The 27,979-nt window shown below is 48.0% G+C and overlaps 1 protein-coding gene across 7 annotated transcripts in view; it reads right to left on the bottom strand.

Moving 5' to 3' along the window:
• Positions 1–1,461: 1,461 nt before the first annotated feature.
• The window catches only part of PRSS55 (serine protease 55), a 62,179-nt gene continuing 35,661 nt past the window's right edge, over positions 1,462–27,979 (bottom strand). For 5 of the 7 annotated variants that reach the window (XM_060301317.1, XM_060301316.2, XM_060301319.1 and 2 more), the window contains 5 exons: positions 21,915–22,104; positions 19,969–20,219; positions 18,403–18,545; positions 9,593–9,742; positions 1,462–5,662 (listed from right to left, as the gene is read on the bottom strand). In XM_060301317.1, the coding sequence (XP_060157300.1) occupies positions 5,417–5,662; positions 9,593–9,742; positions 18,403–18,545; positions 19,969–20,219; positions 21,915–22,104 (980 nt within the window). In that variant the 3' untranslated portion in view covers positions 1,462–5,416. Of the gene's footprint in view, positions 5,739–9,592; positions 9,743–10,628; positions 10,792–18,402; positions 18,546–19,968; positions 20,220–21,914; positions 22,105–27,979 lie in introns of those variants that run through there. The other 2 variants (XM_030879162.2, XM_030879164.2) reach the window with 2 other exon arrangements.

Raw genomic sequence — 27,979 nt, 5'->3', positions numbered from 1 at the left:
GGATCCTCCTAGACTTTAGAAAGCCAGGCCAGCCCTGACTTCTTGGTAATTAAAGTTTGGATCTTTTAGGGAAATACTTCTCGAAGGGTGGAACACGGATCACTGCTGGTTCCTGGTCCATGAAGAGATAAGTACAGAAATGGAGAGTAAATGCTTAGAAACCTTCAGAGCAATTTAACGAGTGATTTTATGTGGGCTGAATCTAATAATAAAAGTTTGAGCTTGTATTTTATATGTTCATTTTTTGGTTCATTTTTCTAGTAAGTTAATTGTATTATGTTTTATGAAAGTATTGATTTGCAAAATGTTAGAAATTTAAAATAAGAACCCACAAGCTCTGTCCTTCCCCACAGACGGTCTGAATGCTCGGGTCCAAGGCCACGGCCCTTCCTGCTCACCACCACCAGGCTGCCGGGCGCAGAGTTCACGCCCATACAGGGCGTTTCATTCGCTGCGGGGCTCTCTGTGCCTGGCGCGTGCTGGGCTTTTGGCTGTGTGACCCCTTAGCTTGTGACCACAGCTGAACTCCTGGACCCATGGTGTCCTCCCAGGGCTTGTAGACCAGTGACCGAATCGGGGTGCCTGAGCTCAAAGCCTGACTTTGCCACAAAGTTGTAGGGTGACCTTGGGCAAGTCATTTCCCTCTTTGGGTGTCAGGTTTTTCATCATTTTAAGGGTGCTTCTGGTTCTCTCATTATGGGACTCCAACACTGGCTCTGGGGACCACTGAGATGCCCATCTTACACAGTGAAATCAAGGCCAGAGTTCTAACCAAGCTTTCATAGCACGTGGAAGGCAATTTCTTAATCTAGACACAGAAGAGTCACTGGTATCCAGCACTCATATTTTCTTACAGCTCTACTAAAGTTTAATTTAACACAAGCTGTACACATCTGAAGCGTCAACTGTGGAGAGTTATGACATATGCCTTTACCTGGGAAGCTGTCATTGCAATTAAAATATTGAATATCTCCATCTTTCCCAAAAGGTTCCATGGGCCTCCTCAAAATCCACTTTCTCCCTTACTTCTGACCCCCAGACAACCACCGATCTGCTTTCTGACACTATATAGATTGACTTTGCGTTTTCTAGAATTTTATACGAGTAGAATCATACAGTATGCACATTTTTTGGTCTTTGTTTTACTCAGCATAATGATTTGGGATTTATCCCTGTGGTTGCATGCATCCGTAGTTTGCCCCTTTTATTGCTGAACAGTACTCCACTGCATGGACATACCACACCGTTTTTATCCTTTCAGTAGTTGATGATAAACATGTAGGTTGTTTCCAGCTTTTGCTATTACAAATAAGGCTGCTATAAACATTCCGAAACAAAGTCTCTGTGTGAACGTGGGCTTTCATTTCTCTTGGATAAATATGTAGAAGTTGAATGGCTGGGTCATAAGGTAGGTATATGTGAAACTTTTTAAGAAATTACCAAACTGTCCTCTTTTTTCTTTAACATCTTTATTGGAATATAATTGCTTTACAATGGTGTGTTAGTTTCTGCTCTATAACAAAGTGAATCAGCTATACACATACACACGTTCCCATATCTCTTGTATCATTTTACAATTCCATCGGCCTTGTATAAGAAATCCAGTTTCTCTATATCCTTGTCAACACTTGGTACTACCAGCCTGAAATTTTAGCTGTTCTAGTGAATACATAGTGGTATCTCCTTGTGGTTTTAATTTGCATTCCTCTGATGACTAAAGTTGAACATCTTTTCATGTGCTATTGATCACTCATAAATCTTTTGTAAAGTGCCTGTTAAATCTTTTGCCCAATTTTAAATTGAGTTGAGTTGCAAGGATTCTTTATATATTCTGGATAGAAGTCCTCTGTCTGACATATGTGTTTGCAAATATTTCCTCTCGGTCCCAATATGTGGTCTTTAGTTTTGTGAGTGTATACAATTTCAAGGAGTTTTACAGCCCTCTATTAGGTCATCCATGAGTCTGAGTCTTTGCCCTGGGCACCGGTGCAGAACATCAGCTCTAAGGTTTCAGGTCTGGCCAAAAGAGAATGATGCGGGTCCCATAACAGAAACAGGTCCAGTGAAGGTGGAGTACTTTTTGTGAGTAAGACAGTGTGTGTAGTCAGTTGAGTTTTAGGAGTTGGGAGTAAAGATAAACGAAAAGGTTTAGCAGAAAATGGATGAATGAGATTTCCACTCTCCCTACCTACTGTCTGGAGAAACTACAGCCAAGGGACTGGGCTTGCTGGAATCATCAAGGAAGAGCTGGTTGATTCTGCTGAGAGAAATGCAAATCAGGTTGCTAGAGGTGGGACGTATTCCTGGTTGAAGGCAGGACACTGAGTGAGTCCCCCATCTATGGATCAAGAGAGGATGGGGAAAGAAGAGACTGGGGACTGAAGAACGAGGGAGTGGATACCCCAACCAGAGAGAGGATGAGAAGGAGACCTGGAAGACAGACCGGGAACCTGGATTGCTGTATTTGGCTTTTGTGACGTTGGCCAGGGACACGTGCAAAAGTGGACTTGAAGGAAATGAAAGAATCTCCAGTGAAATGCGTAAGAGAGGGGTGAGATACTTGGGAGGAGGAGAAGAGGGTGGGGAAGGTCTTTTGCCCACGGGACAGGCAGGAGTGGGGATGAAGACCAGGGAGACTGGGAATTCGAAAGGGCGGAGGGATGAATTTGAGCAGCTGCTGTGAAATGTGCATTTTGGGAAAGAGAGCTGCTACTAGATGCCTTGTGGCAAGTTTTGATGTGAATCCAGTGTTATCTCTTCAAGAAAACTTCCAGTAAAGACCTCTGATGCACCTCAGAGTTTCTGGACTGGGATCTGTATTTATTCCGAATGCAACAGCAGCTGAGGCTGGCCTCAAGGCAGCCCGTGTTTTTGTTTTGTTTTGTTTTTGCGTTACACAAAGCTTTGATGGTGAGTAGCTCAGAGACCTTGTCTATCTTGTTCTTTGTTTAGCAAGTGCCAGCACTTCCTCTGTTCTCATCAAATGTTGGTTGAATGTTATTGTAAAAAGCCTGTCATCCTGTATTGTCCGTGGGATAAGTGCAGGGGACCAGCTATCTCTAAAGGCGGCAGGAAGCCCTGGTCTCCAGGTTAGATATCTGTGCCCCATCTTCATCTTTTCTTCTCCACGTGACCACATGCCCTTTCTTATGTAGATTATTCAGTCCTTTCACTGTCCACAGGTTTGCTTATGTCCCCATTACCCTGCTCACCCCAGCAGTCCAAGCTAACCACTTCCATCGTTAACCTTGCTCGAAGAGATGACTGCAGACTGCAAACAGCTTAAAGCACAGAGACTTCTGGAGTGCTACAGGAATTGTAGAACGTTAGCAACATTGAACACTGGGCTTCCCTTCAGTGAGACTTGTCACTCTGTCATTTCCTGTCCAATGCTGGCTTCCCTACCACAGTGCAAGCTCCAGAGAGACATTCACCTTGCCTACCCGATCATAGTGATATGCCCGGACCTAGGGGCACTGTAGGTGCTTAATGAATGTGTGTTGACTGAGTGGCTTATTGACGGATGGCTTCCATGTTCCCCGTGGAAGAACCTCAGTCTAGAGGAGAAGGAGGAGCCTCCTCCCCTGTTCCATTGCTCTTCCAGGATCCAGGATAAAGAGCTGAGGTGCTCTCGCTACATGCGTACAAATGAGAAATCATGGGTTTTTACTCTGTAACTTTCTCTAGAGATTCCTTTGACCAAGGAGGACACAAAATTTGAACAAGTGTGACCAAATTCCTCAAAGAGTGAGTGATACCTGAACCCAGGTATCAGACCTGTGGGTCAGTGTCCTTGCCTTGGACAGTGTCCAGAGGCAGGGTGGCCCAAGGGCTCAGTCCACCTCCATCTAGACCAGACTGGTTTGGCGTGAATACAGCCCCACCTCCTCAGAGCCCTGTGACCTTGGGCCTTGGTTTCCTCAGTCTGTAAACAAGGCCCAGTGGTAGTACCTATTTCATAGGGTTACTCTGACTGAGGGGGGTTGACACTGAGCAGGGCCCCGTGGGGCTCCTGGGCACAAAGCCTTTCTGTGTCCCCCATTTCTTTGATTACAGGAAATAGGCTTCATTCAGCCTCCATGACCTTCCCTGAGTTCCAACAGGCAGATTCAAGCGGTTGTTAATCAGGGAAGGGAAGGGATGGGAGACAAGGGAGGAGCAGTCAAGAGAAACAATAGTGCCGCCTTGGGGCAGGTCCTGGTTCCCCATCAATGGACACAACAATATCTATGAGCTGTTTTGCAGATACCCTCTCCAGGTAGGAAAAGTTAACAGTTACCGATGGTATGCTTCCCACAAGCATGTAGACCCCTGACCAGTAGGAAGCAGAAGGTTGATGATGCCGACTCCCAATTACCTCACCACCAACCAATCAGAAGAACGTCCACAAGCTGATCACACCTTCTTTGAACCATTACTATAAAGCTTCTCCAAGGGGGGTGCAGTTTTTGGAGGTGCTAGCCTGCTGTGTTCCCTCTTTGCCTGGCAAAGAAATAAAGCTATTCTTTCGCTTTCCTCCTCAATTCTGTCTCCGTATTTCTATTTGGCATGGGTGTACAGAAGCCGAGATTTCAGCAACAAGATCTTAATACGTATAAGAGTATTTACAAGGGCGGTTGACGTGTAGGAAGCATTACGCACGTGGCAGCCTTTATTAACAAGGAGGGTTCCATGGTGTGTGTTCTGCCTGCTCCTCGGGGAGCCTGGAGGCCAGGGAATCTGAGACATTCCGGACTTCAGCAGCAAGGGAGCAGTGGAATTAGAAGCCAGGCCACTTGGGCTCCTGGGGTGCCCTGGGGGCTCCAACATGTCTACCCCTGAAACCGAGTGGGGCCTGGGCACGGAGGCCTCTTTTTGTCCCCCGTTTCTTGTAAGCAAGACTCCAGCCTCCATGACCTTCCCTGAGTTCCAAAGGGCAGATTCGAACAGTTGCTAATCAAGGAACCACCTGAGGCGAGATTAAAGGGACCAGAGAAGCCCATCACGAGTAGGAGACGGACCAGCTGAGACCCTGCACACACCCTCATCTTGTCAGCAACCCCGCCCTTGAAGTACTGTTATAAAACTTCTCATCACATCCTCCTGGGTGGGGACACATAGTTTTTCGATTTAGGAGCCCACTGTGTCCCCTTTTGCCTGGCAAAGTAATAAAGCTATTCTTTTCTACTTCACCCAAAACTCTGTCTCCGAGATCTGATTCAGCACTGGCGCACAGAGAAGCTGAGCTTTCGGCATCACCCCCCTGCTCCCATCCACATTCTTAGCACTGTTCAGTCCGAGTGAACGCCTTCCCTTCTCTGAGCCTCGGCTTCCTCATCTGAGCAGTGGGAGTGGTCCTCTCTGCCCTGCTACATCTACAGGCAAAAGGGATGGCTGAGAAGGTGCTTTTCAACAGGAGGGGTAAAAGGTTTCACAGTTACTTTCCAAACGAGCGAGCCGTGTTCGGGCGGGGAGGGATGGGGAAAGGATGCCAGCAGAGCTGTGAGTTGCAAATGCTCCTCCTGTGAGAAATTGCCGAGAATCTGCTTCTTAGGAAACCAGGTGACCTCGAGTGGCGGCCAGCAGTCCACTTCATGGGCTCCATCTGCGCCCACAGCGGTCGTGGCAGAGCGCCCAGGACGGCGACACCGACACCCGGGCAGCCGGGAAGAGGGGGTGACATCTGCGCGGGGGCGGAAGCGGTGCGGCATTTATATTTGGAAAACAATATGCATTTGTCAGGGTTTGCTCTTTCTTTTCTAAATTCAGAACATTTGGGGAGAGAACAAGAGAGAGGAATATTGATGGATGGCAGAGACGGCAGGAAACACGGACACTTCCTCACCTACCCCTCCCCATCGACTCCATCTCCGCCGCCGCCTGGCTGCCGCGCCCCTCGCCTCCTTCCCCGGCTTCTGATGTGCTCTCACTCTCTCCCTTTCCTCCCTCGCGGCCAAAATGAAGTTGCCTCCAGGGTTAGAAGGAAAAACTCCACATGCCCCACCCCACTGGACCCCTAGAAATTTCACCGAGGTGGAAGACCCCTGAATCTTGTTGGGTTTATTTCCCACCCCCAGGCTTTTTTTTTATTTTTATTTTTTTGCGGTACGCGGGCCTCTCACTGCTGTGGCCTCTCCCGTTGCGGAGCACAGGCTCCGGACGCGCAGGCTCAGCGGCCATGGCTCACGGGCCCAGCCGCTCCGCGGCATGTGGGATCTTCCCGGACCGGGGCACGAACCCGTGTCCCCTGCATCGGCAGGCGGACTCTCAACCACTGCGCCACCAGCGAAGCCCAGGTGCTACTTCTTGCTCACTAGGTCCAGTCAGCATTACGTCATAAGTGTAATGCACCAGTGCGCTATCGTGTGCAAGTGAATGGGGTCTTGTGATCAAGATCCCTGCGAACTAAACTATCACATAGGCCCGGAGAGTTGATATCCACCTGAGGTGGGACAGTAAAGGTATAATGCTGGCCTTGTCAGCAGAGAACAAACTGCTTCTGGTGGATCTCACGGACAGGAATGCAGAAACAGGCATTCTTTCAGATCAAGAGCTGCATAGCGGATACTGGAAGAGATGTGTCACTTTACTCAAGCAATGAAATCACATCTGATACAGCAGCTGGAATTGGAGTCGCCACCTTGGCAAGCTTACAATAATCCTCTGTCATTCTCAAAGACCCGACTGTCTTCGGCCGAGGCCAGATGGGAGAGCTGAATTGGGGATGTGGTGGGAATCACCGCCCTTGGGTTTTTTAAGTACTTGATGATTGCACTAATGTCTGCAATCCCTCCAGGAATGCAGGGCTGCTTCTGTGGTTGACTATTTTCCTAGGTAGGGGCAGTTCTAGTTGCTTCCACTTGGCCTTTCCCATCATAATATCTCTTACTCCGCAGAGAAGGGAACCAGTGAGTTCAGAGTCAGCGTCCAGTAGTCCCTAAAAGGTCTGATTATTTCCTCTTCCCCAATGCACAGTTGGCAAAAGCCCGTGGGTCCTTTTGGGGAAGGCTGGGAGAGTGATTAACAGCATAAATATTCCATAGTGTACTAGGGTCCTTCATTCAAGGGGTTCTGAGTCTATAAAGTGGCTCCAGTCTTGAGAATTAACAAGCCATGACTCTTGTTTTTATCATTCAAGTTAGACTCTTGTTCACTTGACCTATTTTCTGCTTACACAGAACACGTAAGAATTAGTAGCCTTCCTGTCTATTTCACTTCTAGGAACCCCATGACGAGCTAGCCAGCCATGGTCTGCAGGAGTCAGGACATTCTGATTGCAGCACTGACCCTGCTGTCAGTTCCAGGGACCATTCCCTCCTTGCCTTCGGGGCTTGAGTGCCGCCTCTGGTCCCTGCCACCACAGGTCCAATCACTCTCATTGTGGTTACGTTTCCCAATTCCGTGACTGCAGTTCCCTCTGTGAAGTCTGGCCCACAGAGAAGAGCCAGGGATGCCAGGGCTTCCCTCTCAAGTTTATCTCTCACAGTTGTGGTGAAAGGCATGCCTTCTGGTCCTTCCCAGGGTGGGTGAGTTTCAAATGACAAACTCACTTGAACATTCCCGTCTCCCTAAGTCATGGAATCCCTTTCTCTACATTAACCCAAAGCAGGTCTGGCAATTCTAATTCACTCACTGTGGGTCTCCTTTTGGCCATATTTCAGCCAAGCAGCGAAGCAAACTGTTAGAGCCCTTCCTTCCTCCCCAAGATGCAAAGTTAGATGCAGAATCCCTGCTAAGTGAGCCCGTGGCAATAAATGCCGCCCGATCCAACTTTCCGTTCCTTCCACGATTTATCCCACAGCCTTAATACCCATCCCCACACGTGTGGCCCGGGTTTCTATCTGCAGGAGTTAGAAAACGCAGAGGGTAGTGCACCTCCTCACGGGTCACGCTTTGTACCTCACTTTAGGGGCTGCTGGGACTTGAGTCTGCTCAGAGGTCTAGACGCCAAGAGCGGTGGTGGGGTCGACACTGGGGAGAACCAGCAATGCCTTGCTTGTCAGCTGCCTCAGGGGCGGTCATTACCCTTTCCGCAGGTAACGCAGGGTTAACACCCTGGGACGGGTGGGGGTGGAGAGGCCATTCTCCTGGGGACAGAGAGACTGCTGCCGCTGGCAGAGATGCATGAGAATTTAGGGTTCAAGTTCCCCAGCTCCATCAGGGTCTTCCCACACACCCCCCTTCCAACTTGCAGGATCCCATTCCTTCCCAGTCCGTGGCCTGGGTTTAGCAGGAGACACCCTGGGAGGCTGGGAGTTCAACTCAGCATTGTAATTCAGTCAGTCACAGGGGGAGACTGCGGGTCTGATTTTCAGCCTCTCAGCCCTGTGGCTACAGCGGGTAAGGGTCTCCTTCAGGGCAGACATAGAAGCTTTCAGGTCATTTACGGGCCCTTGAGCTAGGAATTCGAATCCCTGAGCTCAAACTTTTCTTTCCCCACTTTGTCCAGTAACATTACTAGCAACCAGCCAATCTCATTATACTCAACAGTTTGAAAAAAATGTTTGAAAGTATCACACACATGGTCACCCAGATCCTAGCTTCTTACGAGTGTTGGATTAGGAGTTTCCAGTGGGGATACTTTGCTTATCTCTCTTGCCCCGTCACTCCATGGACTGCCAGTGCTCTTTTTACTACCGGAAATAGAGTCATTAGTGTCTTTCAATCTAATCCGACTAGAGAGCTAATTCTAGAAATCACAGCACCAATTCAGAAAATTCATCTTTAAGATTTTGTTTCTCGAGAACCACTCTCGGTCCTAAAATCTGTATTAGTCAGAGCTCTCTAGAGAAAGGTGTAAGGCAGCGTGTGTGTGTGTGTGTGTGTGTGTGTGTGTGTGTGTGTGTGTGTGTGTGTCTGGGTGGGTGTATTTGTTATGAGGAATTGGATCATGTGATTAGGGAGACTGGCAAGTTCAAATCTGCAGTGTGGGCTGGCAGGCTCAACGCCCAGGAGAGCTGAGGGGCAGGTGGAGAGCCAGGAGAGGCAAAAGTGCAGATGAAATCCACGGGCAGTCTGCTGGAGACATGCCCTCTTGCTTGAGGAGGCTGGGCTTTTTGTTCTTTTCAGGACTTCAACTAATTGGACGAGGCCCACCCACATTATGGAGGACAATCTGCTTGTTCAAAGTTCACCAATTTAGGGCTTCCCTGGTGGCACAGTGGTTGAGAGTCCGCCTGCCGATGCAGGGGACACGGGTTCGTGCCCCGGTCCGGGAAGATCCCACATGCCGCGGAGCGGCTGGGCCCGTGAGCCACAACTACTGAGCCTGCGTGTCTGGAGCCTGTGCTCCGCAACAAGAGAGGCCGCGACAGTGAGAGGCCCGCGCACCACGATGAAGAGTGGCCCCCGCTCGTGGCAACTAGAGAAAGCCCTCGCACAGAAACGAAGACCCAACACAGCCAAAAATAAAAAAAAAATAAATAAAAAAAGAATAGCATCTATTTTATTATTTGTAGAAAACTAGCCTGAAACACCATGCAGGGCAGAGCAGCACCCACAGCCTGGGGCTGCTGGGCCCCGGGAATTCTGGAGCCCGAGAGCTCTTGGATTTTTGTCTGGGAGACGCTATCGTTTTCTCAGCACTAAAGGGCCTTCCCTCTAACTCAGTCACCTTCTTGATCCAGGAGTGGTAGTTTTCTAACAAGGTGTATATTCCTGGAACGTTCTTCTGTCCACAACTCCTTCCCCAGCTGATGATGCCCACCTGGTACCACTTCTTGCCAGATTCTGTGGTACAGACGAGAGGACCCCCGCTGTCACCCTGTGGACAGAGAACACAGATCAGCAGCGAGTCCCATTTGAAACTGTCCACGTGAGGCAGAGCACAGCTCGCTCATGGAAGAGGGTTCATGGACCTCCTGACTCCGGGACGCCAAGGGGAATCACATCATCGCAGATCAACACCCACCCTATCGTGGCTGCACGCGGGGCACGTGCAGCACTCAGCCTGGCCCCAGGAACCGTGGTATGTAGAGCGTGGCCATGCACACGCTCCATGCACAGCACACAGAGAAGGAGCCGGAACACGGAGGACCCAGGCTGAGGAAGAGTGGGGACCAGATTAGCGGGTCTTAAATCAGAAGCTCTGGACAGAGCTGTAAAGGGAAGGAATGAAAAGAGGATGCGAGGAGTGCTGTTAGGCCTGTGGATGTGAACTGGGTCTCCTTTTTTTTTTTTGCTGTACGCAGGCCTCTCACTGTTGTGGCCTCTCCCCTTGCGGAGCACAGGCTCCGGACGCGCAGGCTCAGTGGCCATTGCTCACGGGCCCAGCCGCTCCGCGGCATGTGGGATTTTCCCGGACCGGGGCACGAACCCGTGTCCCCTGCATCGGCAGGCGGACTCTCAACCACTGCGCCACCAGGGAAGCCCTGAACTGGGTCTCCTTTGATGTTCTTCCGGAGGCGTGAGGGAGAAGGATGTCTCTTTTTAATTCTTTGCTGTGGGTATTTGCAGGGGGCAAGTGAGCTAAGCTTTTCCGACTATGTGACCCCTCCAGGGTGGAATCACATGGGTCTATGACTCAGATGATTATCTATTTATATGGAAAGTATGTACCAAGTCCCCACCGTGTCCTTCACACATATATGGCTTCCTTTTGTCCATTTTAATACAGGGAAAATGAAGCTTAAGGAGGATGAAGGGCTTACTCAGGGTTACATGGTGTTGGGGCCAAAGTTGGAACCAGGTCTTCCTGATGCCAAAGCACATGTTCTTTCCCTCTGGGGAGCTATAATTGTTCAAGCGATCTTTCCTTCTCAGCGGAGAGATGGCCTCCTTTTCCATGGTCATCAACAGGACCGGGAATGGGATCTAATGGGAAGGAGGACAATCAACACTTCCTGGACATGATGTCCGAGGCCCGGCGTTGGTCCCCTGACTTTACTTTCTCATCCACCCCTTCATCCCACATCTCTGTGAGGTAGGTATTTTGATCCTCATCTTATAATTAGAAAATGGAAAGTCAGAAGAGATCTGCTCACTTCCACCGAACACATCTTCAAGGAGGAAAAACTAACTGTTAGGCACTTGGGATACAAGACCTTATGGTCTAGGGAGGGAGACAACAGTGCAAACAAACAGGATCAACTGCATTTTGTTTGAAGGATGAATAAGAATTTGACAGGAAGAGTGAGTGGGGGGAACTGATCGGAAAGGAATTAGGCAGGAGGTGGGGGGACTAGTTAAGAGGAGATGGGAGTGATGAGGACCTCAACCAGGGCACAAGACGGTCAGGAGGCAGGGGGGTGCGTTGAAACTGACACCATCTGGGGACTGGTGCCCCTGGACACGGGTGGTGAGTCCTAGTTCCAAGGTCATGGGGTAAAGTGCAGGGGAAGATAACGATGAAATCATGTTCAAGGGGAGTTTATGTTGACTGTGGGACACATCGCCAAGCAGAGGGATATACGGAGTGGAATTAACAGAGAGCTTGGAGCTCAAGGACACCCAGTAAGCGTGGTGCCAAAACCAGAACCACCCTTTCCAGTATGAAACACTGCCCTTAATGCTTGTCTGGTTTTTGTGGGGGTGTGCTTTTCTTTGCGCGCGTTCTACTTCAAGGTCACGGGGCAAGAACCAAATCAATAGGATTGCCACTCAAAGAGCTCCTTCCGTAAGTGCTGTCTCTATCATTTTCTTCACGTTACGGTGGCATGAATGGTATAAAAAGCCTATTAATATGTTGATTGTCATTTCCTTACATAACAGGGAGAGAACTGTGCTTGGACCAGTAACTTCTAAGCCTCAGTTTCTGCGTCGTTAAAATGGAGATAATACCAGCTACTTCCCAAGATTACTGGCAATGACATTTTTAAAATCTATACATCACTTGGCATAGGGTAAACGCTATGTAGTAAATGCTGCAGAAATGTATTAGTATTATTACTTTAGCCTTATGTACTACAAACATTATTTGTATACTCAGGAAACAGAGATTCCCTTCTCGGACTGCTGGGACTCCAGAGGGGCAGCTGTAAATTCATGTCCTTTCACACACACAGTCTTAATTGTTTTTCTCTTCCTTTTGGGAAGAAAGAAAGGATGTCTCAAAGGAGGGTCTGGCCTCAGCTAGCAAGGACTTGGGACTGATGACAGCCCACCTAAGGGGAACTTTCTTCCAAAGACTAAGGCTGGTAGCCAGAGACTTGTCTGGTTAGAAACATACTGACCACATACTGACCACAGAGCCTCCTAAGTTCACTGCTGTGTTATTCACACCGCGTGATCACTTCTGTCCATTTTGGGTGAGAAGCAGATGACCTGGCTTCCAGCCTGGCCCCACTACCTCCTGGACCTCAGGCAAACCACTTAAATTCGAAATCCCTGTTTTCTCATCTGTTAAACGGGGCGAGTGAGACCTACCCAGCCCATGTTACAGGATAGTGGAGAGAATGAAATGATTGAATATGTGTGAAAGAGCTACGAAGTTATTACACTGCTTCGGATCCTTTCAGATAGTGAAGAGAATGATCGATGATTAAAATAACCATGTTTCCTCATCTGTGAAACAGTTGCAATTAAATATTTTTATACATTTCTTTCTGGCTCTAGAGGTCTAAGATGCTATGGAGTGAAATAAGATTTTCAGGCACGTGTCATGGGTCAAGATGGGTTCGAGATAATACCCTGGAAAGTAGCCCAGGACTGTGAAAACGCTCTGTGTGATAGTATTCGTGATGGCGCATATCATTATACACTTGACCATAGAATGGACAACACCAAGAATGAACGCTAACATAAACTATGGACTTTGGGTCATTGTGATGTGTCAATGTAGGTTCATCAGTTACAACACATGTACCACTCTGATGGGGACGTTGATGGTATGGGAGATTATGCATGTGTGGGACAGGGGGTATATGGAAAATCTCTGTATCTTCCTCTCAATTTTGCTATGAACCTAAAACTGCTGCCTCCCCACCCCCATAAAATAAGATCTTTAAAGAAAGTTGTTGCTCAGGTTGTTATCCAAGTCAGCTTGGCATCCCCATAACCAAATTGCCCAACAGCCCAGCTGGCTGCCAGCTCTCTCTCTTTTCTTTTTTTTTAAGATTTTTTTTTTGATGTGAACCATTTTTAAAGTCTTTATTGAATTTGTTACAATATTGCTTTTGCTTTATGTCTTGGTCCTTTGGTCACGAAGCATGTGGGTCCTAGCTCCCCTACCAGGGATTGAACCCACACCCACTGCACTGGAAGGCGAAGTCCTAACCACTGGACCACCAGGGAACTCCCTGGCTGCCAGCTCTTAACCCCCCTCCAAGGCAGCCTCCGTCAAGGTCTCTCTCGGATGTCCCCTCCTCTAGGGCTACTGTAACTGACAGGCAGTTTCCAGCTTCCTTGGAAGGTTCAGCTCTTTGGCAAACATTTGTTGAGTGCTCTTCATGCCAAGCACTGTGCTAGGCACTGGGAATCCAGCCATGAATAAGACAAAATTTCTGCTGGAGTTGAGAAGAAAGATAAGAAAACTGTGCAGCATTGCAATGCCTGTTTCTCAGATGCTTGCTGGTCCTTCACAAGAAGTATTGCATTGCTAGCTTGGGACATATTTGATTTTATAGTTTGCTGGACGGTGTCACTTATTTTTTTTAAGTTGAACTTTGTTTTTTCATAGTGTAACCTTAGGGGATTACAAACAGGAAAAGCGCTGGAAAAAGTAAACCACAAAATTCAATTGATTTGATTTTAATTTGTATTTTAAGTACAGCATGACCTTATTGCTATTACTTTGAACATATTTAAATGTTTCCATCATAAAATTATAATTTCCCTTCATTATGTGATTATGTGTTTTATTCAAGTTTGCTAAGTTTAAAAGTGTGATTTTATTTTTAAAGGCAATTATTTTTAAACCCTAGGGGACTTTCTGCCTGGCTTACCTGGATTTAAGTGATGATAATATTATATAATTTCAGAAAACTTCCCTTGCCTGGATCACTCTCAGCTTATTCTCAGCAATAGAAAGCTTTCTAAACAGAAAGCAAAGCTTTTCACTTCACAATTTTTTTCTTAAAAAAGGCTTAAAACGATAACAGCACATTTATTTATAGCACTCAAGTAATAGATGATTAATTTTAGCAGCTTTCATTAAAGTACATTTTGATAGGGGAGGGATTGGAGCAAAAATCCTCGACTCCAGATGGTAGATCCAGCCATTGAAGCAAAGGGGACAGAAAATGTCATCAAAGATGACACTTGATTGTTCCAAGTGTTGCTGCAGTTGGTTTTGGCCATTTGAATATGGGATGGTGATGAATGAAAAAGACTGAAAGGATAGGTGTGAATACTGATGAGGGTGAGCAGCCTGGGACAACCTCTAGTCTCCCACGCGTGGCAACCCTGCCCTAGTGACCTGCTCTGCTCACCTCTCCACACTCAACCCTTGTTATCACTGGCTTCTGAAATATTGAAAGTTCCCTGAACACAAGATACTTTTCCAAGCCTCCGTGATTTTCCCCCAATTCTCCCTGGAATGCTCTCTCTTTCCAATCATACTATTAAATGTTGTTTTCCCCTTTTCTTTTTTCTTTTTTTTTTCTTTTTTTTGCCATATGCGGGCCTGTCACTGTTGTGGCCTCTCCCGTTGCAGAGTACAGGCTCCGGACGCGCAGGCTCAGCGGCCATGGCTCACGGGCCCAGCCGCTCCGCAGCATGTGGGATCTTCCCGGGCCGGGGCGCGAACCCGTGTCCCCTGCATCGGCAGGCGGACTCTCAACCACTGCGCCACCAGGGAAGCCCTCCCCTTTTCAATTGACGTTGGAGCCCTTTGTCTCCTGCTCCAGTATGAATTGGCTACTCCCTAAGTCTGTGGCATGGCTAGGATCTGAGATCTTCATTTAACCATTGCTATTGGGAAGCTTTGTCTTCTCTTTGTTTTTTTAAGTTTGATATAACTGTAGATTCACGTGCAGTTGAAAGAAATAATACAGAGAGATCCCATGTACCCTTTACATGTTTCCCCCGATGATACCATCTTGTAGAACTACATACAGTACAATAGCACAATTGGGGTATTAACATTGATGCAGTCAATACACAGAACATGTCCATCGTCACAAGGATCCCTTATGTTGCCCTTTTAATGCTATATCCACTTCCTTCTACCCCTAAACCCTCCTTAAGCCCTGGCAACCACTAAGCTGTTCTCCCTTTCTATAATTTTGTCATTTCAAGGATGTTATGCAAATGTCCATTGACAGACGAGTGGATAAAGATGTGGTATATATATACAATGGAATATTACTCAGCCATAAAAAATAACAAAATAATGCCATTTGCAGCAACATGGATGGACCTAGAGATTGTCATACTGAGTGAAGTAAGTCAGACAGAGAAAGACAAATATCATATATTGATTATATGTGGAATCTAAAAAACTGGTACAAATGGTACAAAACAGAAATAGAGTCACAGATGTAGAAAACAAACTTATGGTTACCTGGGGGGAAGCGGGGCGGTAGGGAGGGATACATTGGGAGATTGGGACTGACATATACAAACGACTATATATAAAATAGATAGCTAATAAGGACCTACTGTAGAGCACAGGGAACTCTACTCAACACTCTGTAATGACCTACATGGGAAAAGAATCTAAAAAAGAGTGGAGATATATATATATATAAACTGATTCACTTTGCTGTACAGCAGAAACTAACAACATTATAAATCAACTATACTCCAATAAAAATTTTCTAATAAAGAATGTTATGTAAATGGAATCACACAGTGTGGGACCTTTGGGGGTCAGCTTGTTGCACATAGCATGAGTCTCTGGACACATTCACATGGTTGCATGTACCAATAGTTTGCTTCTTGTAACAGCTGAGTGATATTGCATGGAATAAATGCAGTGTATTTAATTATCAGTGTATTTATTTATCCACGTCTTCCAGGACACTTGTTTCCAATTTTGGTCTATTATGAGTAAATCTGCTATAAACACTCCTGCACAGGTTTCTGTGTGAACACAAGCCTTCATTTCTCTGGAATAAACGCCCAAGAATGGCATTTGCTGGGTTATACGGCAAGAGCACGTTCAGTTTTTAAAGAAACTATAAAATTGTTTTCCAGAGTGATTAGACTATTTTAAACTCCCCCAAGCAATATACGAGTGATCCAGTTTCTCTACATTCTTATCAGCATTTGGTGTTGTTACTATTTTTTATTTTTTAATTTTAGCCATTCTGAGGTGTGTAGTGATACCTGGTTGTGGTTTTAATTTGCATTTGCTTGAATGGTTAATGATGTTGAACGTCGTTTCATTTTCTTATTTGCCATCTGTATATCCTCTTCAGCCAAATGTCTGTTCTTGTCTTTTGCCCATTTTTGAATTGGATAGTACGTTTCTCTACAGTTGACTGCAAGAGTTCTTTATAGAGTCTAGGTATAGTTTCTTTGTTGGGTATTATCTCCCAGTCAGCAGCTTGTCTTTTCATCCTCTTAATATGGTCTTTCATGAAGGAAAAGGTTTTAATTTTGATGAGGTCCATTTGATCAATTTTTCCTTTTATGAGTTGTGTTTTTGGTGTTACTCTATGTCCCAAAGACTTTCTATTTTCTTTTTCTAAAAAAATTTTGTAGTTTTACATTTAAGTGCATGATCCATTTTGTTTTAATTGAATTTATTCTAGGAATTAATGGTTCTCAATTTTTTAAAAAAGATTATTTACTCAGATTTTTAGCTTTATTTTTCCTTATCCTATGTGGATTAATACATGGAATCCATGTATATTAGTGAAACCCTCTACTCTATTACAGATCCTGTCTTGAGTAATAGGTTATGAGACTTGGGTTCTCACATGAATCTTCTGTTTTAACAGGCCTCTTATGAAACTGGAGTCAGGGAAGGGGGATGCCAACTCCTTTCCACTGAATTGGGGTGGAAGTCTTGACCCACCACTCAGGCCAGCTATGACACCAAGGGGAGGAGCAGGGTGCCGCTACCACTGGGTGGGAGCCCAAGCTCTTCAGGTGGCCTCCACTGACATTGAGGGGGACAGGGGATGGATCATTATGACTAGATTGTACTTAAAGTCCTGGCTTTCCACTCAGCCTCCTCTGACACCACCATAGTGGGCAGGGGGAGGGGGGGAAGGTGAGATTGTCCACTCGACCTTGGTTGCTAGGGTAGGAGCACTGTGGGGCTTTTCCTGGTGTTTTGCTGGAATAGAATGATTATTGTTTAAAAGTTTCCACCTTGTTAGGTTGCCCTTTTCCTGGTCCAAAGAGAGGAAGGCTATCTTGTTTTGTTTTGTTTTGTTAGTTTGTCTGTGCCCATGGCGTTTTTTCCCCCAGCTGCTCCCAGGAGATGCTGAGCTGTTATGTACTACCATCCAGGCTGGGATATAAGAGGCAAAGAGAAAACCCAAGGAATTCACTGCTGTGTCATTCCTTAAGTATTAGGATATTTGTTTCCAATTTCATCTTCTCTTCACATTTTGGAGCCTTTATTTTTGTTTCACAATATAATGTCCAGTGCTTTTAGCTGTATTTAATGGAAGGGATCAACAGAAACGTGTCTACGCCATCTTGTCCAGAACCAGAAGTCCCAATCGTCTGGTTTTGTTTTGTAATGTTTTAAACTATCCAGAATGTGGGGAAAACACAGGGCTCGTGTGACATTGATTCTGTCTCCCTCTGTGGTCCTCGTGATATACCTCACAGCCCTTCTGTGAGACGGCCTTTTCATCGCTCTGCAGAATATTTAACATCTGCACTTAGTTTTATACCAGTGACCAGATCCACTGCCCAGCCAATGAGTAGGACTAAGTGGGCTCCCCAGCGTGATCCTTCCCATCCTCAGAGCCAGAGGAAGCTCATTTATGAGGGGTTTTCCCCTGTTTCTTCTACTATCAATCAAATTTTAATTTTAGTAAAGAGTTAATTTTAGTAACTCTTTAGTAAATGTTAATTTTAGTAAAGAGAAGCTAAGCTACCAGACTTTTCTTCAGCGAAACTCACAGGCATGATCCAATACACTATGATTGTTTACCCAACTGCCTGCCCAGGAGACTGTGGGCTCCTTTAGGCAAGAGACCATGTCTCATCAATTGCTGAATCCCAGGGTTGAGTACACTCAACAAAGGTAGCTAAAATTAATAAAGTAAAATAATTCCTTGTATGGATCTCAAATCTTCCTTGGCTTTTTGTTTCTTAAAGAAGTCTCAGAAATGGAAAAAGTCTTGGGGGCCTACCTGGAGAAGACCAGACATATTTATGCAGGGTTGCTGCATACTGACTTCCAGGCAAGCACTGATATTCCAAGGACCTGACAGTAAGTATTCCTGAATCCATGGCCCCATTCCCGTATCTAAGCCTGGTTTCCACACATTTTCCGAACTCTTATTGTCTGTTCCCCATGGAGAGAGGATGCCTTTACCCTGGCAGCCCGAGGGGATGGAGGGGACGCAGCCAAGTTACCTGGCAAGCATCGTAGGTCTCATTCTCGAATCCAGCACACAGCATATTTTTGGTAAGTCTTGGAAATTCCTTTAAACACTTCTCCCAATCCACGATGGTCATGGGCACTTTCAGCAGCTCTGTTTCCATAGGCTGTTTGAGACCTGACCCATAGAGAAGGCCCTTTAGAAAAGTCACTGGACAGGAGCCCCAGTGCCTATAATGCAGCTGACATGCCCTAGACCAACCTGCCCAGTGTCCCGCCAGCCACACATCCACCTTTTTCTCACATTTTCACAGACCCTCACTCTCCGTGTCCTTCCAGTAATCCCTCGCAATTTACTCACTCCACCATCCCAGGCTCTTCCAAACAAGTCCCCACCTACTTGAATTATCCCTCCCATTCAAAATCATATTCCTGCCTCCAAGAAGACTTCCATCTTGGCTCCAACAGCGCTACAGACTTGACTTCTTAGAACTGGCTTTCGATCGGTTCTCAGCATAATCCTGCCTCTTCAGCATATTTGCCTCTCGTTACTTTCTGTTATGTGAGTGTGACACCTCTGACACGGGGCCGCTGAAACTGGGTTTGCACTCCCAGTGAAAAAAGCTTTCAGGTCCCCCAGACAAAGCTAGGTTGGTTGAGAGTTTTTACAGGGGGTTTGTCAAGGCCCTTCCTGGACTGCCAGCTTCCGGGAATCTGTTTGGACTTCCCTCCATCTCATTAACTCCTACCACATGGAGATTTCAAAAGACTTCTCCACACTGAGTGTTCTTAATCGTGCAGGCACCCATCTGCCTCTCCTCACTTCTAAATTCTGAGTCGTGCCCAGAGCCCTGAATCAGTGTTACACCAGTTGCCCTCTAGTTACCAAACTCCTGAAATACCTACCATCTCTTAGACCCCAGGTCATTGCAAAGCACCCCTAAGGACCTGGAGTCTTGTTCAGGCCTGAGCTAGCGCTGTGCTATTCCCGTCCCTCCCCTACCAACTTTGTTGAGTTTTCTTTGGGAACAGTCCAGCAGGGCTTTCATAATCCCTTTATTACCCTGGTCAGGTTCCTCTTATTTTGGCCAAGTAACAATGTAACAACAAGTAACAGCAACAGATTCATTTCTAAGAATGGCTGGGCAACACTCCAGGACCATCTAAAGTCTAGGCCAGGGCAGGCGTCTGGAATGCCTGAAGGAGCCAGGTGGGAAACATCAATGCGTGAATCAGGGAGATGTGAGAGAGCAGAGCAGAGAGCCCCTGGCCAACTGGAGGGTTTATGTTCAATGAAACAAACGAGACTGCCATGTGATGGCGGGACAGGACCACACCCAGGGATGGCCCACACCTGGCATCTCAGCCCGGGGCCTTGGGGGATGTTTCCTTCGCACTTGGAAGAGGCTGAGTTCAGGCCTCTGTGCGTTCCTGGTGCTCAGGGATTTGCTCCAATGCAAGCCCCTCTCTCCTCCCTCCTTCCTCAGCCCTCTCCCCTTTCACCCTCTCCCCTCTCCTTTAGGTTTACTGGCCCATCCTCAGACGCCCGTGATGTGGCTCTTCCCCCAGGTGCTCCCAAGAGATGCTGAGCCGTTACTTACCAGTTTGGGTCTGCCCCCATCCTGCCACCCAGCATTTGTGCCACCTGGAGAGGCCGGGCTCTGTGGGCATGCAGATGGGTTCTTTCAGTTCGCTGAATGTGATGGGCGTGTCCAACAGCAGCAGGGAGATATCATTGTCCATGTTGAGTTTTTGAAAGTCCTTGTGCAGAATTATGCTTGTGACCCCCTTTACTTCCAGGGATGGGCTGCTTAAGCTATTCGTTCCCAGCACGACTCTCAGTTCTGTTGGCCTGGTGGCGGAGAACCAGAGACGGAGAAATAGGAGGGGAAGGAAAGTCACAAGGTGCACAGAATCTGCTGTGCCTGAAAACCCTAAATCCCACATAGCTGTAGGGGCCTTTTGCATTTGTCCTACCGGGGCTGTTGCTCAGAAGATGTGAGCATTTGAAAAAGGTAGAGAAGGAGGGTGAAACAGCCACTGTGGCCGACCACAGCTCCATGGCTGCTCCAGAATCATCCCAGAGATGTGAATGAGATACTCCTGCCTCACGGGGCAAAGAAAGGACTTAGCTTTGGGCCCCCAAAGAGCCCATGAAAGACCACTTGGCACAGATCAAACTAGCCCTCAGATAGGAAGGGATTATCACATCAGTTTGTCCACCAGCAATTTAGAGACTGAGGAACAGAAGTTTTTTGTTTGCAACATACACAACTGACTGAAGTTTAACATTCGGAACGTATAAAGAGAGTCTACAAATTAAAAAAAAATTGTCAAAGCTCAAACAGACTTTACAAAAGAGAAAATATACCAATAAACTTGCAAATATCAACTTAGCAGTAGTAAGAAAAATGCAAATTAAGACTACAATTATAATAGTATTTCATGCTTTTCACCAGAAAAGCAGAAATTAAAAATTCTGAGAAAGTAGCAAGTATTGGTGATGATTTTAACACTTACACACCGCTGGCGGAAATTTAAATGCATGCAACCACTTTGGAAAATCATTTGGATTTTCTAATAAACTTGAAGATGCACAAGTCCTATGATTCTATATCTTCTCTCCTAGGAATAAACTCTTGCACATATGCACCTGAAGACCTATGCAAGGATCAGGAACAGAATTTAATCCAGACCTGCCACTGATGAAGCAGAAAGAATCTTCAGTAATAATTCAGGAATTTCCCTCCAGGCAGAATGGCCAGGAACTTTCCAACAGCCAGTCCTTAAGTATCCCATGGGAGTAGATGCAACAAGTTTCCTTGGTTACCCCAGGGTGAAACTTGCCCCAGGTTTTTGAATGAACCCTTTAAAGTTCTTCTTTCTGTGTATCTTCAAACTTTCTCGAGGTGGTGGAGCGGAAAAGCACAAGTGCTGGAACCGGCTTTAAATCCTGTTTCTGTCTACTAGGTGTGTACCTTGGGTGAGTCAGCTAACCTTATTGGACCTCAGTTTCCTTCTCTATAAAATCAGGATGTTCATTTTACCTGCCTCAGGGTTTCTGTAAGTTGGAATGAGTTAAAAGGGGATTATTCATTCTACCCGCCTCAGGGTTGTCTGTATGATTAAACAAGTTAATGCACGGAGTTTCTTAGCAGGTCACCGGGACGTGATGAGGAATCAGTAAGTGCTCTGTTTTCCACCAGTCTCCTGGAGTGCAGAGAAAACTCTATAAGGAGGAGGGAAGTAGGTTGTCGGATGGCCCAGGAACCCAGACCTCCAGAATTAGGAGGATTTCCTCCTAGAAGGACTTGAATGTCCTGGCAGAGGGAGACAGACCAAGCCCTTCGGCTCCACCACGACAGATGTCCCTGGAGAGGACAGTTTGTGACCTCAGGGAAGCCGCAGTTACTGGTTCTGGGTGACAACAAAGAAGGCACAGTGGATCCGGCCTTGGGTTCACAGCCTCTTCCTCCCTAGGGCGTGTGGGGCTTCCCCAGGGAGGGGAGCACATTGTCAGAAGCAAGGGGATGGACTCGGTACTTACGAGATCTCAGAGTGAAAGCAGTGAGCCGCCGAGACAATCCACCACTCGCTGATGATGGCGCCACCACAGAAGTGTTCATTTCTTGCTTGAATACTCACCTGCCAAGGAAACTCACCCACCTCAGCCTCCATCCCTCCTATGATTCTGGAATACTGAGCTCCTCTCTCAAAAACGGGTCTTTCACCGCATTCTGGTAGAATGGAAGAGAAAGGAAGGGAAACGATGCAACACTTAGTCAGTATCCATAGAAGACCCATAAGTAGCTATCATTGTACCCATTCTAGAGATGGGGAAACTGAGGCTGGCCCAGTAAAGCACCCTTAGAAACATGAGTAAGCCAACAGATGCTTCACATCTGTTGGAACGTGTTTGGAAGCATTGGCTCTGTCTCCTTTCCAGACAGGCAAGTCACTTTGCCGAGCTTTTTTCTGCCCTCATCTGAGAAAAATCAGAGGAAAATACTTGGCCAGGGCCAACCTGGAGTGACTGGCAGAATAATGCCTCTGTTGCCAAAAAATGTCCACGTCCTAATGGACCATGCCCTGGAATTCGTGAATATGTTACCTTATAAGGCAAAGGGGACATTGCAGATGGAATTAAGGTTGCTAATCAGCTGACCTTAAAATGGGGAGATTGTCCTGGATAATCTGAGTGGACCCAATGTAATCACATGGGTCCTTAAAAGTGGTAGAGGGAAGCAGAAGAAGAGAGATGTGACTGCAGAAGAAAGGCACTGAGAGATGCAGTACTGCTGGCTTTGAAGATGGAGGAAGGGGCCACAAGCCAAGGTATATGGATGATCTCTAGAAGCTGGAAAAGGCAAGTTAACAGACTCTTCCCTAGAGCTTCCAATAGGAACGCAGTCCTGCTGACACCCTGATCTTAGCCCAGGGAGACCCATGTGGGAGTTCTGTCCTACAGAACTGTAAGATAAGAAGTTTGTGTTGTTTAAGCCACTAAGTTTGTGGTAGTTTGTTACAGCAGCAAGAGGAAACTAATACATACAGGAAACCAGAAGGGTGACCTAGAGAGGGCCTGAACCTACAGGAAGCCCCAAGCTATTCTAGGTTAGAACATTCTGTTCCAGGCAGAGCAGCTCTGTTTCCTGGAAGGCTGAGAACAAAGGCTGCAGCTGCCTGTTTGGAAGAGAAACCTGCCTTCTGGAGCGAGTCCAGATCCAACCCCTCACCCGGAGGAGGAGGAGGAGACACTGTTAGTATTTTCTGACTTGAATGTGGTCTTGTTCTGGAACAAAGAATGAGCTTGATTCTACAGAGCCCAAGACCCCCTCCTCTCTCTTTCTAGAGGCTACTTTTCCAATACCCATTCAACAGAGGTTTTGAGGACTTTGTAGTATGTGTTGGAGGAACCCAGTGGTGGTTATTTTTAGTTAAAAAAAAAAATGGAGTGAAAATGTATCAATATGTGTCAATAGCCTTCAGCTCAGTAACATATAGAGGCTCTTTCCAGGACTTTTGGGTCTGCACTTCCTCCTGTATTTACCAAACACATATAGTCTTACCATGTGTCTGGACACCATTATATGCTCTGGAGTCCCAAAGCCTGCGTCTGAATCCTGGCTCTGTTGCTTACCTGATGAATGATTTAGGGTAAACGACTTATTCTTGTTTATCATCCCTTTCTTTATTCCCCAGATAGGCAGAAGATAATACTTACGCTACAGAACAGATGCACAGACGTACAGAACAGATAACGGGTGTTGAAGTGCCCAACACAGAGTAAACCCTCAAGCCATGTTAGCTGTCAGAATTTCTCATGTCACCTTGCACCAAGGGCCCCCTTTCCTTGGTCTTGAGAACAACCTACACTACCAGCATGGAACCGTGCAGACATATAGCCTAACGCTGGAACACAAAGCCCTAAGCAGTGACGGAGGCAGTGCCAAAACGGTAAGCAGAGATGCGAGCCATCGGGAGCACCTGGACCTGCTTGCAGAGAGGCCAGCTTTGCCGATTCTCTGCCCACACCATGCACCAGCCCCCATTCACTCCGTGCAGCCAAGCCCGGGCCGGAATGAGGGAAGCCGGGGACATGGGCTGTGTTCTTTCCGTGAGGCCGAGGGCAGGGAGGGAAATGCGGGCCCTGGAGTCACACTGGGGCCACTCCCGGCTCTCCCATTTCCCTGCTGCGAGGCTCTGGACCAATCCTAAACCTCCCTGAGGCTCGGAGCTCCTTACCCACATGTGGGTCTAAGAGTGGAGAGCCCACTGGGGTAGTGTGGGGATCTAACGGGGGAAAGTACCTGACCCATTACAGCTTCCTTTCCACTTCAGCCACCTGCCCCCACTGCCCCCCCAGAGAGAGAAACAACCTATCAGGAGCTGCGAGGAGCTGCCCGTGGAGCACAGCAGGCACCCCCGGCCCACCTCCACCCCACCTCTCATGCACATGGGTGTCCTGGGCATCTGCTCAGCATCTGAGTTCCAGGACCGATGCTCAGCTCATTCTGGGCCCCTGCTTCTCAGCGCTCCAATATTCATTCAAGGATAAAGTCTCGGGTTTCAAACCCAAAACTTAAGGTCAGACAGGTTGAACTTGGGGCTGGGGCAGGAGAAGGGGCAAGGGAAGTGGTTTCCAGTAGGGGTGTAGGGGGAACAGGAAGCCACTGCTCCCGTGAACTGGCCTCTTAGTGGCCCATTAGCTGATTTGTGGGATCGTCCAGGCCTCTGTCCCTCGGCCTCTCAGGCTTAGCCCTGGCGGGATGGAAGGGAGAGAGCAGGGCCAGGGTCGCACCCAGCCCCACCTGGAGAGCCGCTCGGGCCCGGGCAGGCGTCCACTTACCCAGATGTGCGTCCCTGGCCTGGGGTATGTGCAGCAAAAGGGACCACAGGAGCATGGCCCTGGGCATGACTGCTGGCCTGGCAGGTGACGGAAGCCGGGGCGGAGGGGAATGACTGACGGGGCCTCCACCTTACAGCCAGCCCTGCCGGTGATGTCACAATGGGCTGCGGGTCTGAGAACGCAGACTGTCATGCAGGCTTCTCTTCTGGCCGCTCTGTTCCCGAGATGGGCCTCATCCTGGACGCCTCCTGGGCTGAGTTTCCCTTCCTGACCTGGGCACGGCCTGCCCTTCACGAGTCCTCAGCGGGCAACTTGCTGTGGGCCCCTCACAGCCCGTGCCTCTTAAGGCTCAGATGCCTCCTCTTCCACAGGGCCTGTTCCGTCAGGGGTTCCCCGTGAATGTGCGCAGAAGGCCTGCGCGAGGGGCTGCCGGCTGGGATCCTTGCGAACGGGGAGGCGGTCCAGGAGGCCCGGAGGCCTGCGCAGCCTGAACGGCCGTCGGGCCAGGTGCCAGGTTCTCTGCTCAGGCCTCTGATCTGGGTCACAGGCGCGGACCCGAAGGCTGGGTTCAGAGGCCCTGGCCTCCCCTGATACTCATCCCAGAAGGCAACAATCCCTGCTCCCACCCTTTCTGGCTTTATTCCACGTGGCCCCCAAATCTCCAGATAGGCCCCTGTCCCTTTCTAAAGATGGAAAGTCCCCTGCATCGGCAGGCGGACTCTCAACCATTGCGCCACCAGGGAAGCCCCACTGGCGGCTTTCTTTGCTCGGCTTCTGGGGGTGGGGTGTGGAGGGGAGGGGAAGCCTGGGCCCCATGTCTGATTGGGAGAATAGAAGATGACTGATGGGCACCCTAAACTGCTGCCCATTTTCTATGAAAGTATCTGGACAGAATCACAGCTCATCTCTAGGAAGATGCGTTCCTTCTGGGTCTGTGTCCTTCCTATTGACATGACGTGAGCCCTGTCTATTGCAAAGCACTCATTCGCTGCCCCACATTTTTTGGCCAAGCTTCTTCATGGTAACAGTGGATCACATCATGTCTGAGCTGGTGGAGGGACTGACCAGCGGGGCCAGAGCCACCGTGCACAGCCCCAGAGGCCGCCATTCCTGTAGACTCCAATGGGAATGGCTCCCCCTAGAATTGGGCAAACATGGCCCGAGTATGGAGAGAAACTTTAGGAATGTAAGAAATCTATAGAAATCCAAAGAGGAAAGCAGGTACATGGTGGCATAGGTTGCACAGGGACACTGCCTGCCTGACGCTCCAGAGTTTCCCAGGGTGGCTTTATCGAGGTGACCTTATTTTCCACAGTCCTGGCCAGCAGAGTTCTAACTTTGGTGTGCAGCCCAGGAAGTTTGTTTGGTACAGATTCGGGTTGCCAGATTTAGCAAATAAAAATACAGGCTGCCTGGGACCTCCCTGGTGGCGCAGTGGTTAAGACTCTGAGCTCCCAATGCCAGGAGCCCGGGTTCGATCCCTGGTCAGGGAACTCGATCCTACATGCATGCCGCAGCTAAGGAGCCCGTGTGCTACAAATAAGGAGTCCGCCTGCTGCAACTAAGACCTAGCGCAACCAAATAAGTAATAAATATTTTTAAAACAAGAGTTAAAAAAATACAGGTTGCCCAACTGATTTTGAATTTCAGATAAAGAACAAATATTTTTAGTACACATGTACCCCACGCAATGTTTGAGACATTCTTATACTCAAACAAAATTCATTGTTTACCTGAAATTCAAGTGTACCTGGCATCCTGTATTTTAGCTGGCGACCCCAGTGTTGATTTCCAGACTTCACCCTTCAGAGTCTGATCCAGTGGATGGGGGAAGGCAGGGAGCCAGGTCTCAGCACTTTAACAGCTGCTTCCAGATTATACCAGGACAGATCCTTCTGGAGCACCTGGAGAAATGTCACTCAGGCCAAAGGTAGAGGGCTTCCTGGGACCCCTGGCAAGCTGGGGACTGGAGTCTGACTCAACCTAGGAAATCTGGAGGCAAGAGAATGGCCGGCCATCTGCTTAGGTTCTGGGAAGGGTGCTGCTGTGGAGAGGCTGCCCTGAACCCCCAGAGTTTGTGCATTTGGGATGCACAGGGGACAGAGTGCTGTGGGGGGTCCTGAGGAGCCCTGCCATTGGGCGTCCTGCAGGGGGCAGAGAGACCTCGGAAGAAAGAGGCTGGGGATGTGTGCCGAAAGGCCTGGGGAGTGCAGAAGACAGGGGCCAGCAGGCAGAGCCCCTGAAAACACCGTGCAAAGAGTCCGCTGGAAATGCCTCCCAGGCCCCGAGGACAGAAAGCTGATGTCTGGGCTAGCTCCCCTTTCCCTGCACCTGTTACTGAGTCCAAGCTCGCTCTACTCACTGCACGAATGGCCAATAAATCGGAGACGAGGTGTCGAGGCAAGAAAGACGACTTTATTCCGAAAGGCGGCGGACCGAGAAGATGACAGACTAGTGTCCGAAAAACCGTCTTATCGGGGTTTGGATACCAGTTCTTTAACAGCACAGAGACGGGAAGGAGATGAGGAAGTAAGGTAAAAAGGCCATACGTTTTGCAAATATCCCCTGGAATGGCCAGCCTCGGGGAGGGGATGTGTTAATTTTTTTAATTTTTAAATTAAAAAGTATTTATTTATTTGTTTATTCTATTCTTTGGCTGTGCACGGGCGTTCTCTAGTGATGGCGAGTGGGCGCTACTCTTCGTTGCAGTGCGTGGGCTTCTCATTGCCGTGGCTTCTCTTGTTGCGGAGCACGAGCTCTAGGTGCACGGGCTTCAGCAGCTGTGGCTCTCGTGGGCTCTAGAGCGCAGGTTCAGTAGTTGTGGTGCACGGGCTTAGTTGCTCCGCGGCATGTGGGATCTTCCCGGACCAGGGCTCGAACCTGTGTCCCCTGCATTGGCAGGCGGATTCTTTTTTTTTTTTTAAAACATCTTTATTGGAGTATAATTGCTTTACAATCGTGTGTTAGTTTCTGCTTTATAACAAAGTGAATCAGCTATACATATACATATATCCCCATATCTCTTCCCACCCTCCCTATCCCACCACTCTAGGTGGTCACAAAGCACCGAGCTGATCTCCCTGTGCTATGCGGCTGCTTCCCACTAGCTATCTATTTTACGTTTGGTAGTGTATATACGTCCATGCCACTCTCTCACTTCGTCCCGGCTTATGCTTCCCCCTCCCTGAGTCCTCAAGTCCATTCTCTACATCTGCGTATTTATTCCTGCCCTGCCCCCAGGTTCTTCATAACCATTTTTTTAA

This window comes from Globicephala melas, chromosome 6 (assembly GCF_963455315.2).
Source record: "Globicephala melas chromosome 6, mGloMel1.2, whole genome shotgun sequence".
Lineage (NCBI taxonomy): Eukaryota > Metazoa > Chordata > Mammalia > Artiodactyla > Delphinidae > Globicephala > Globicephala melas.
This window is presented reverse-complemented; position numbering and strand designations above follow the sequence as displayed.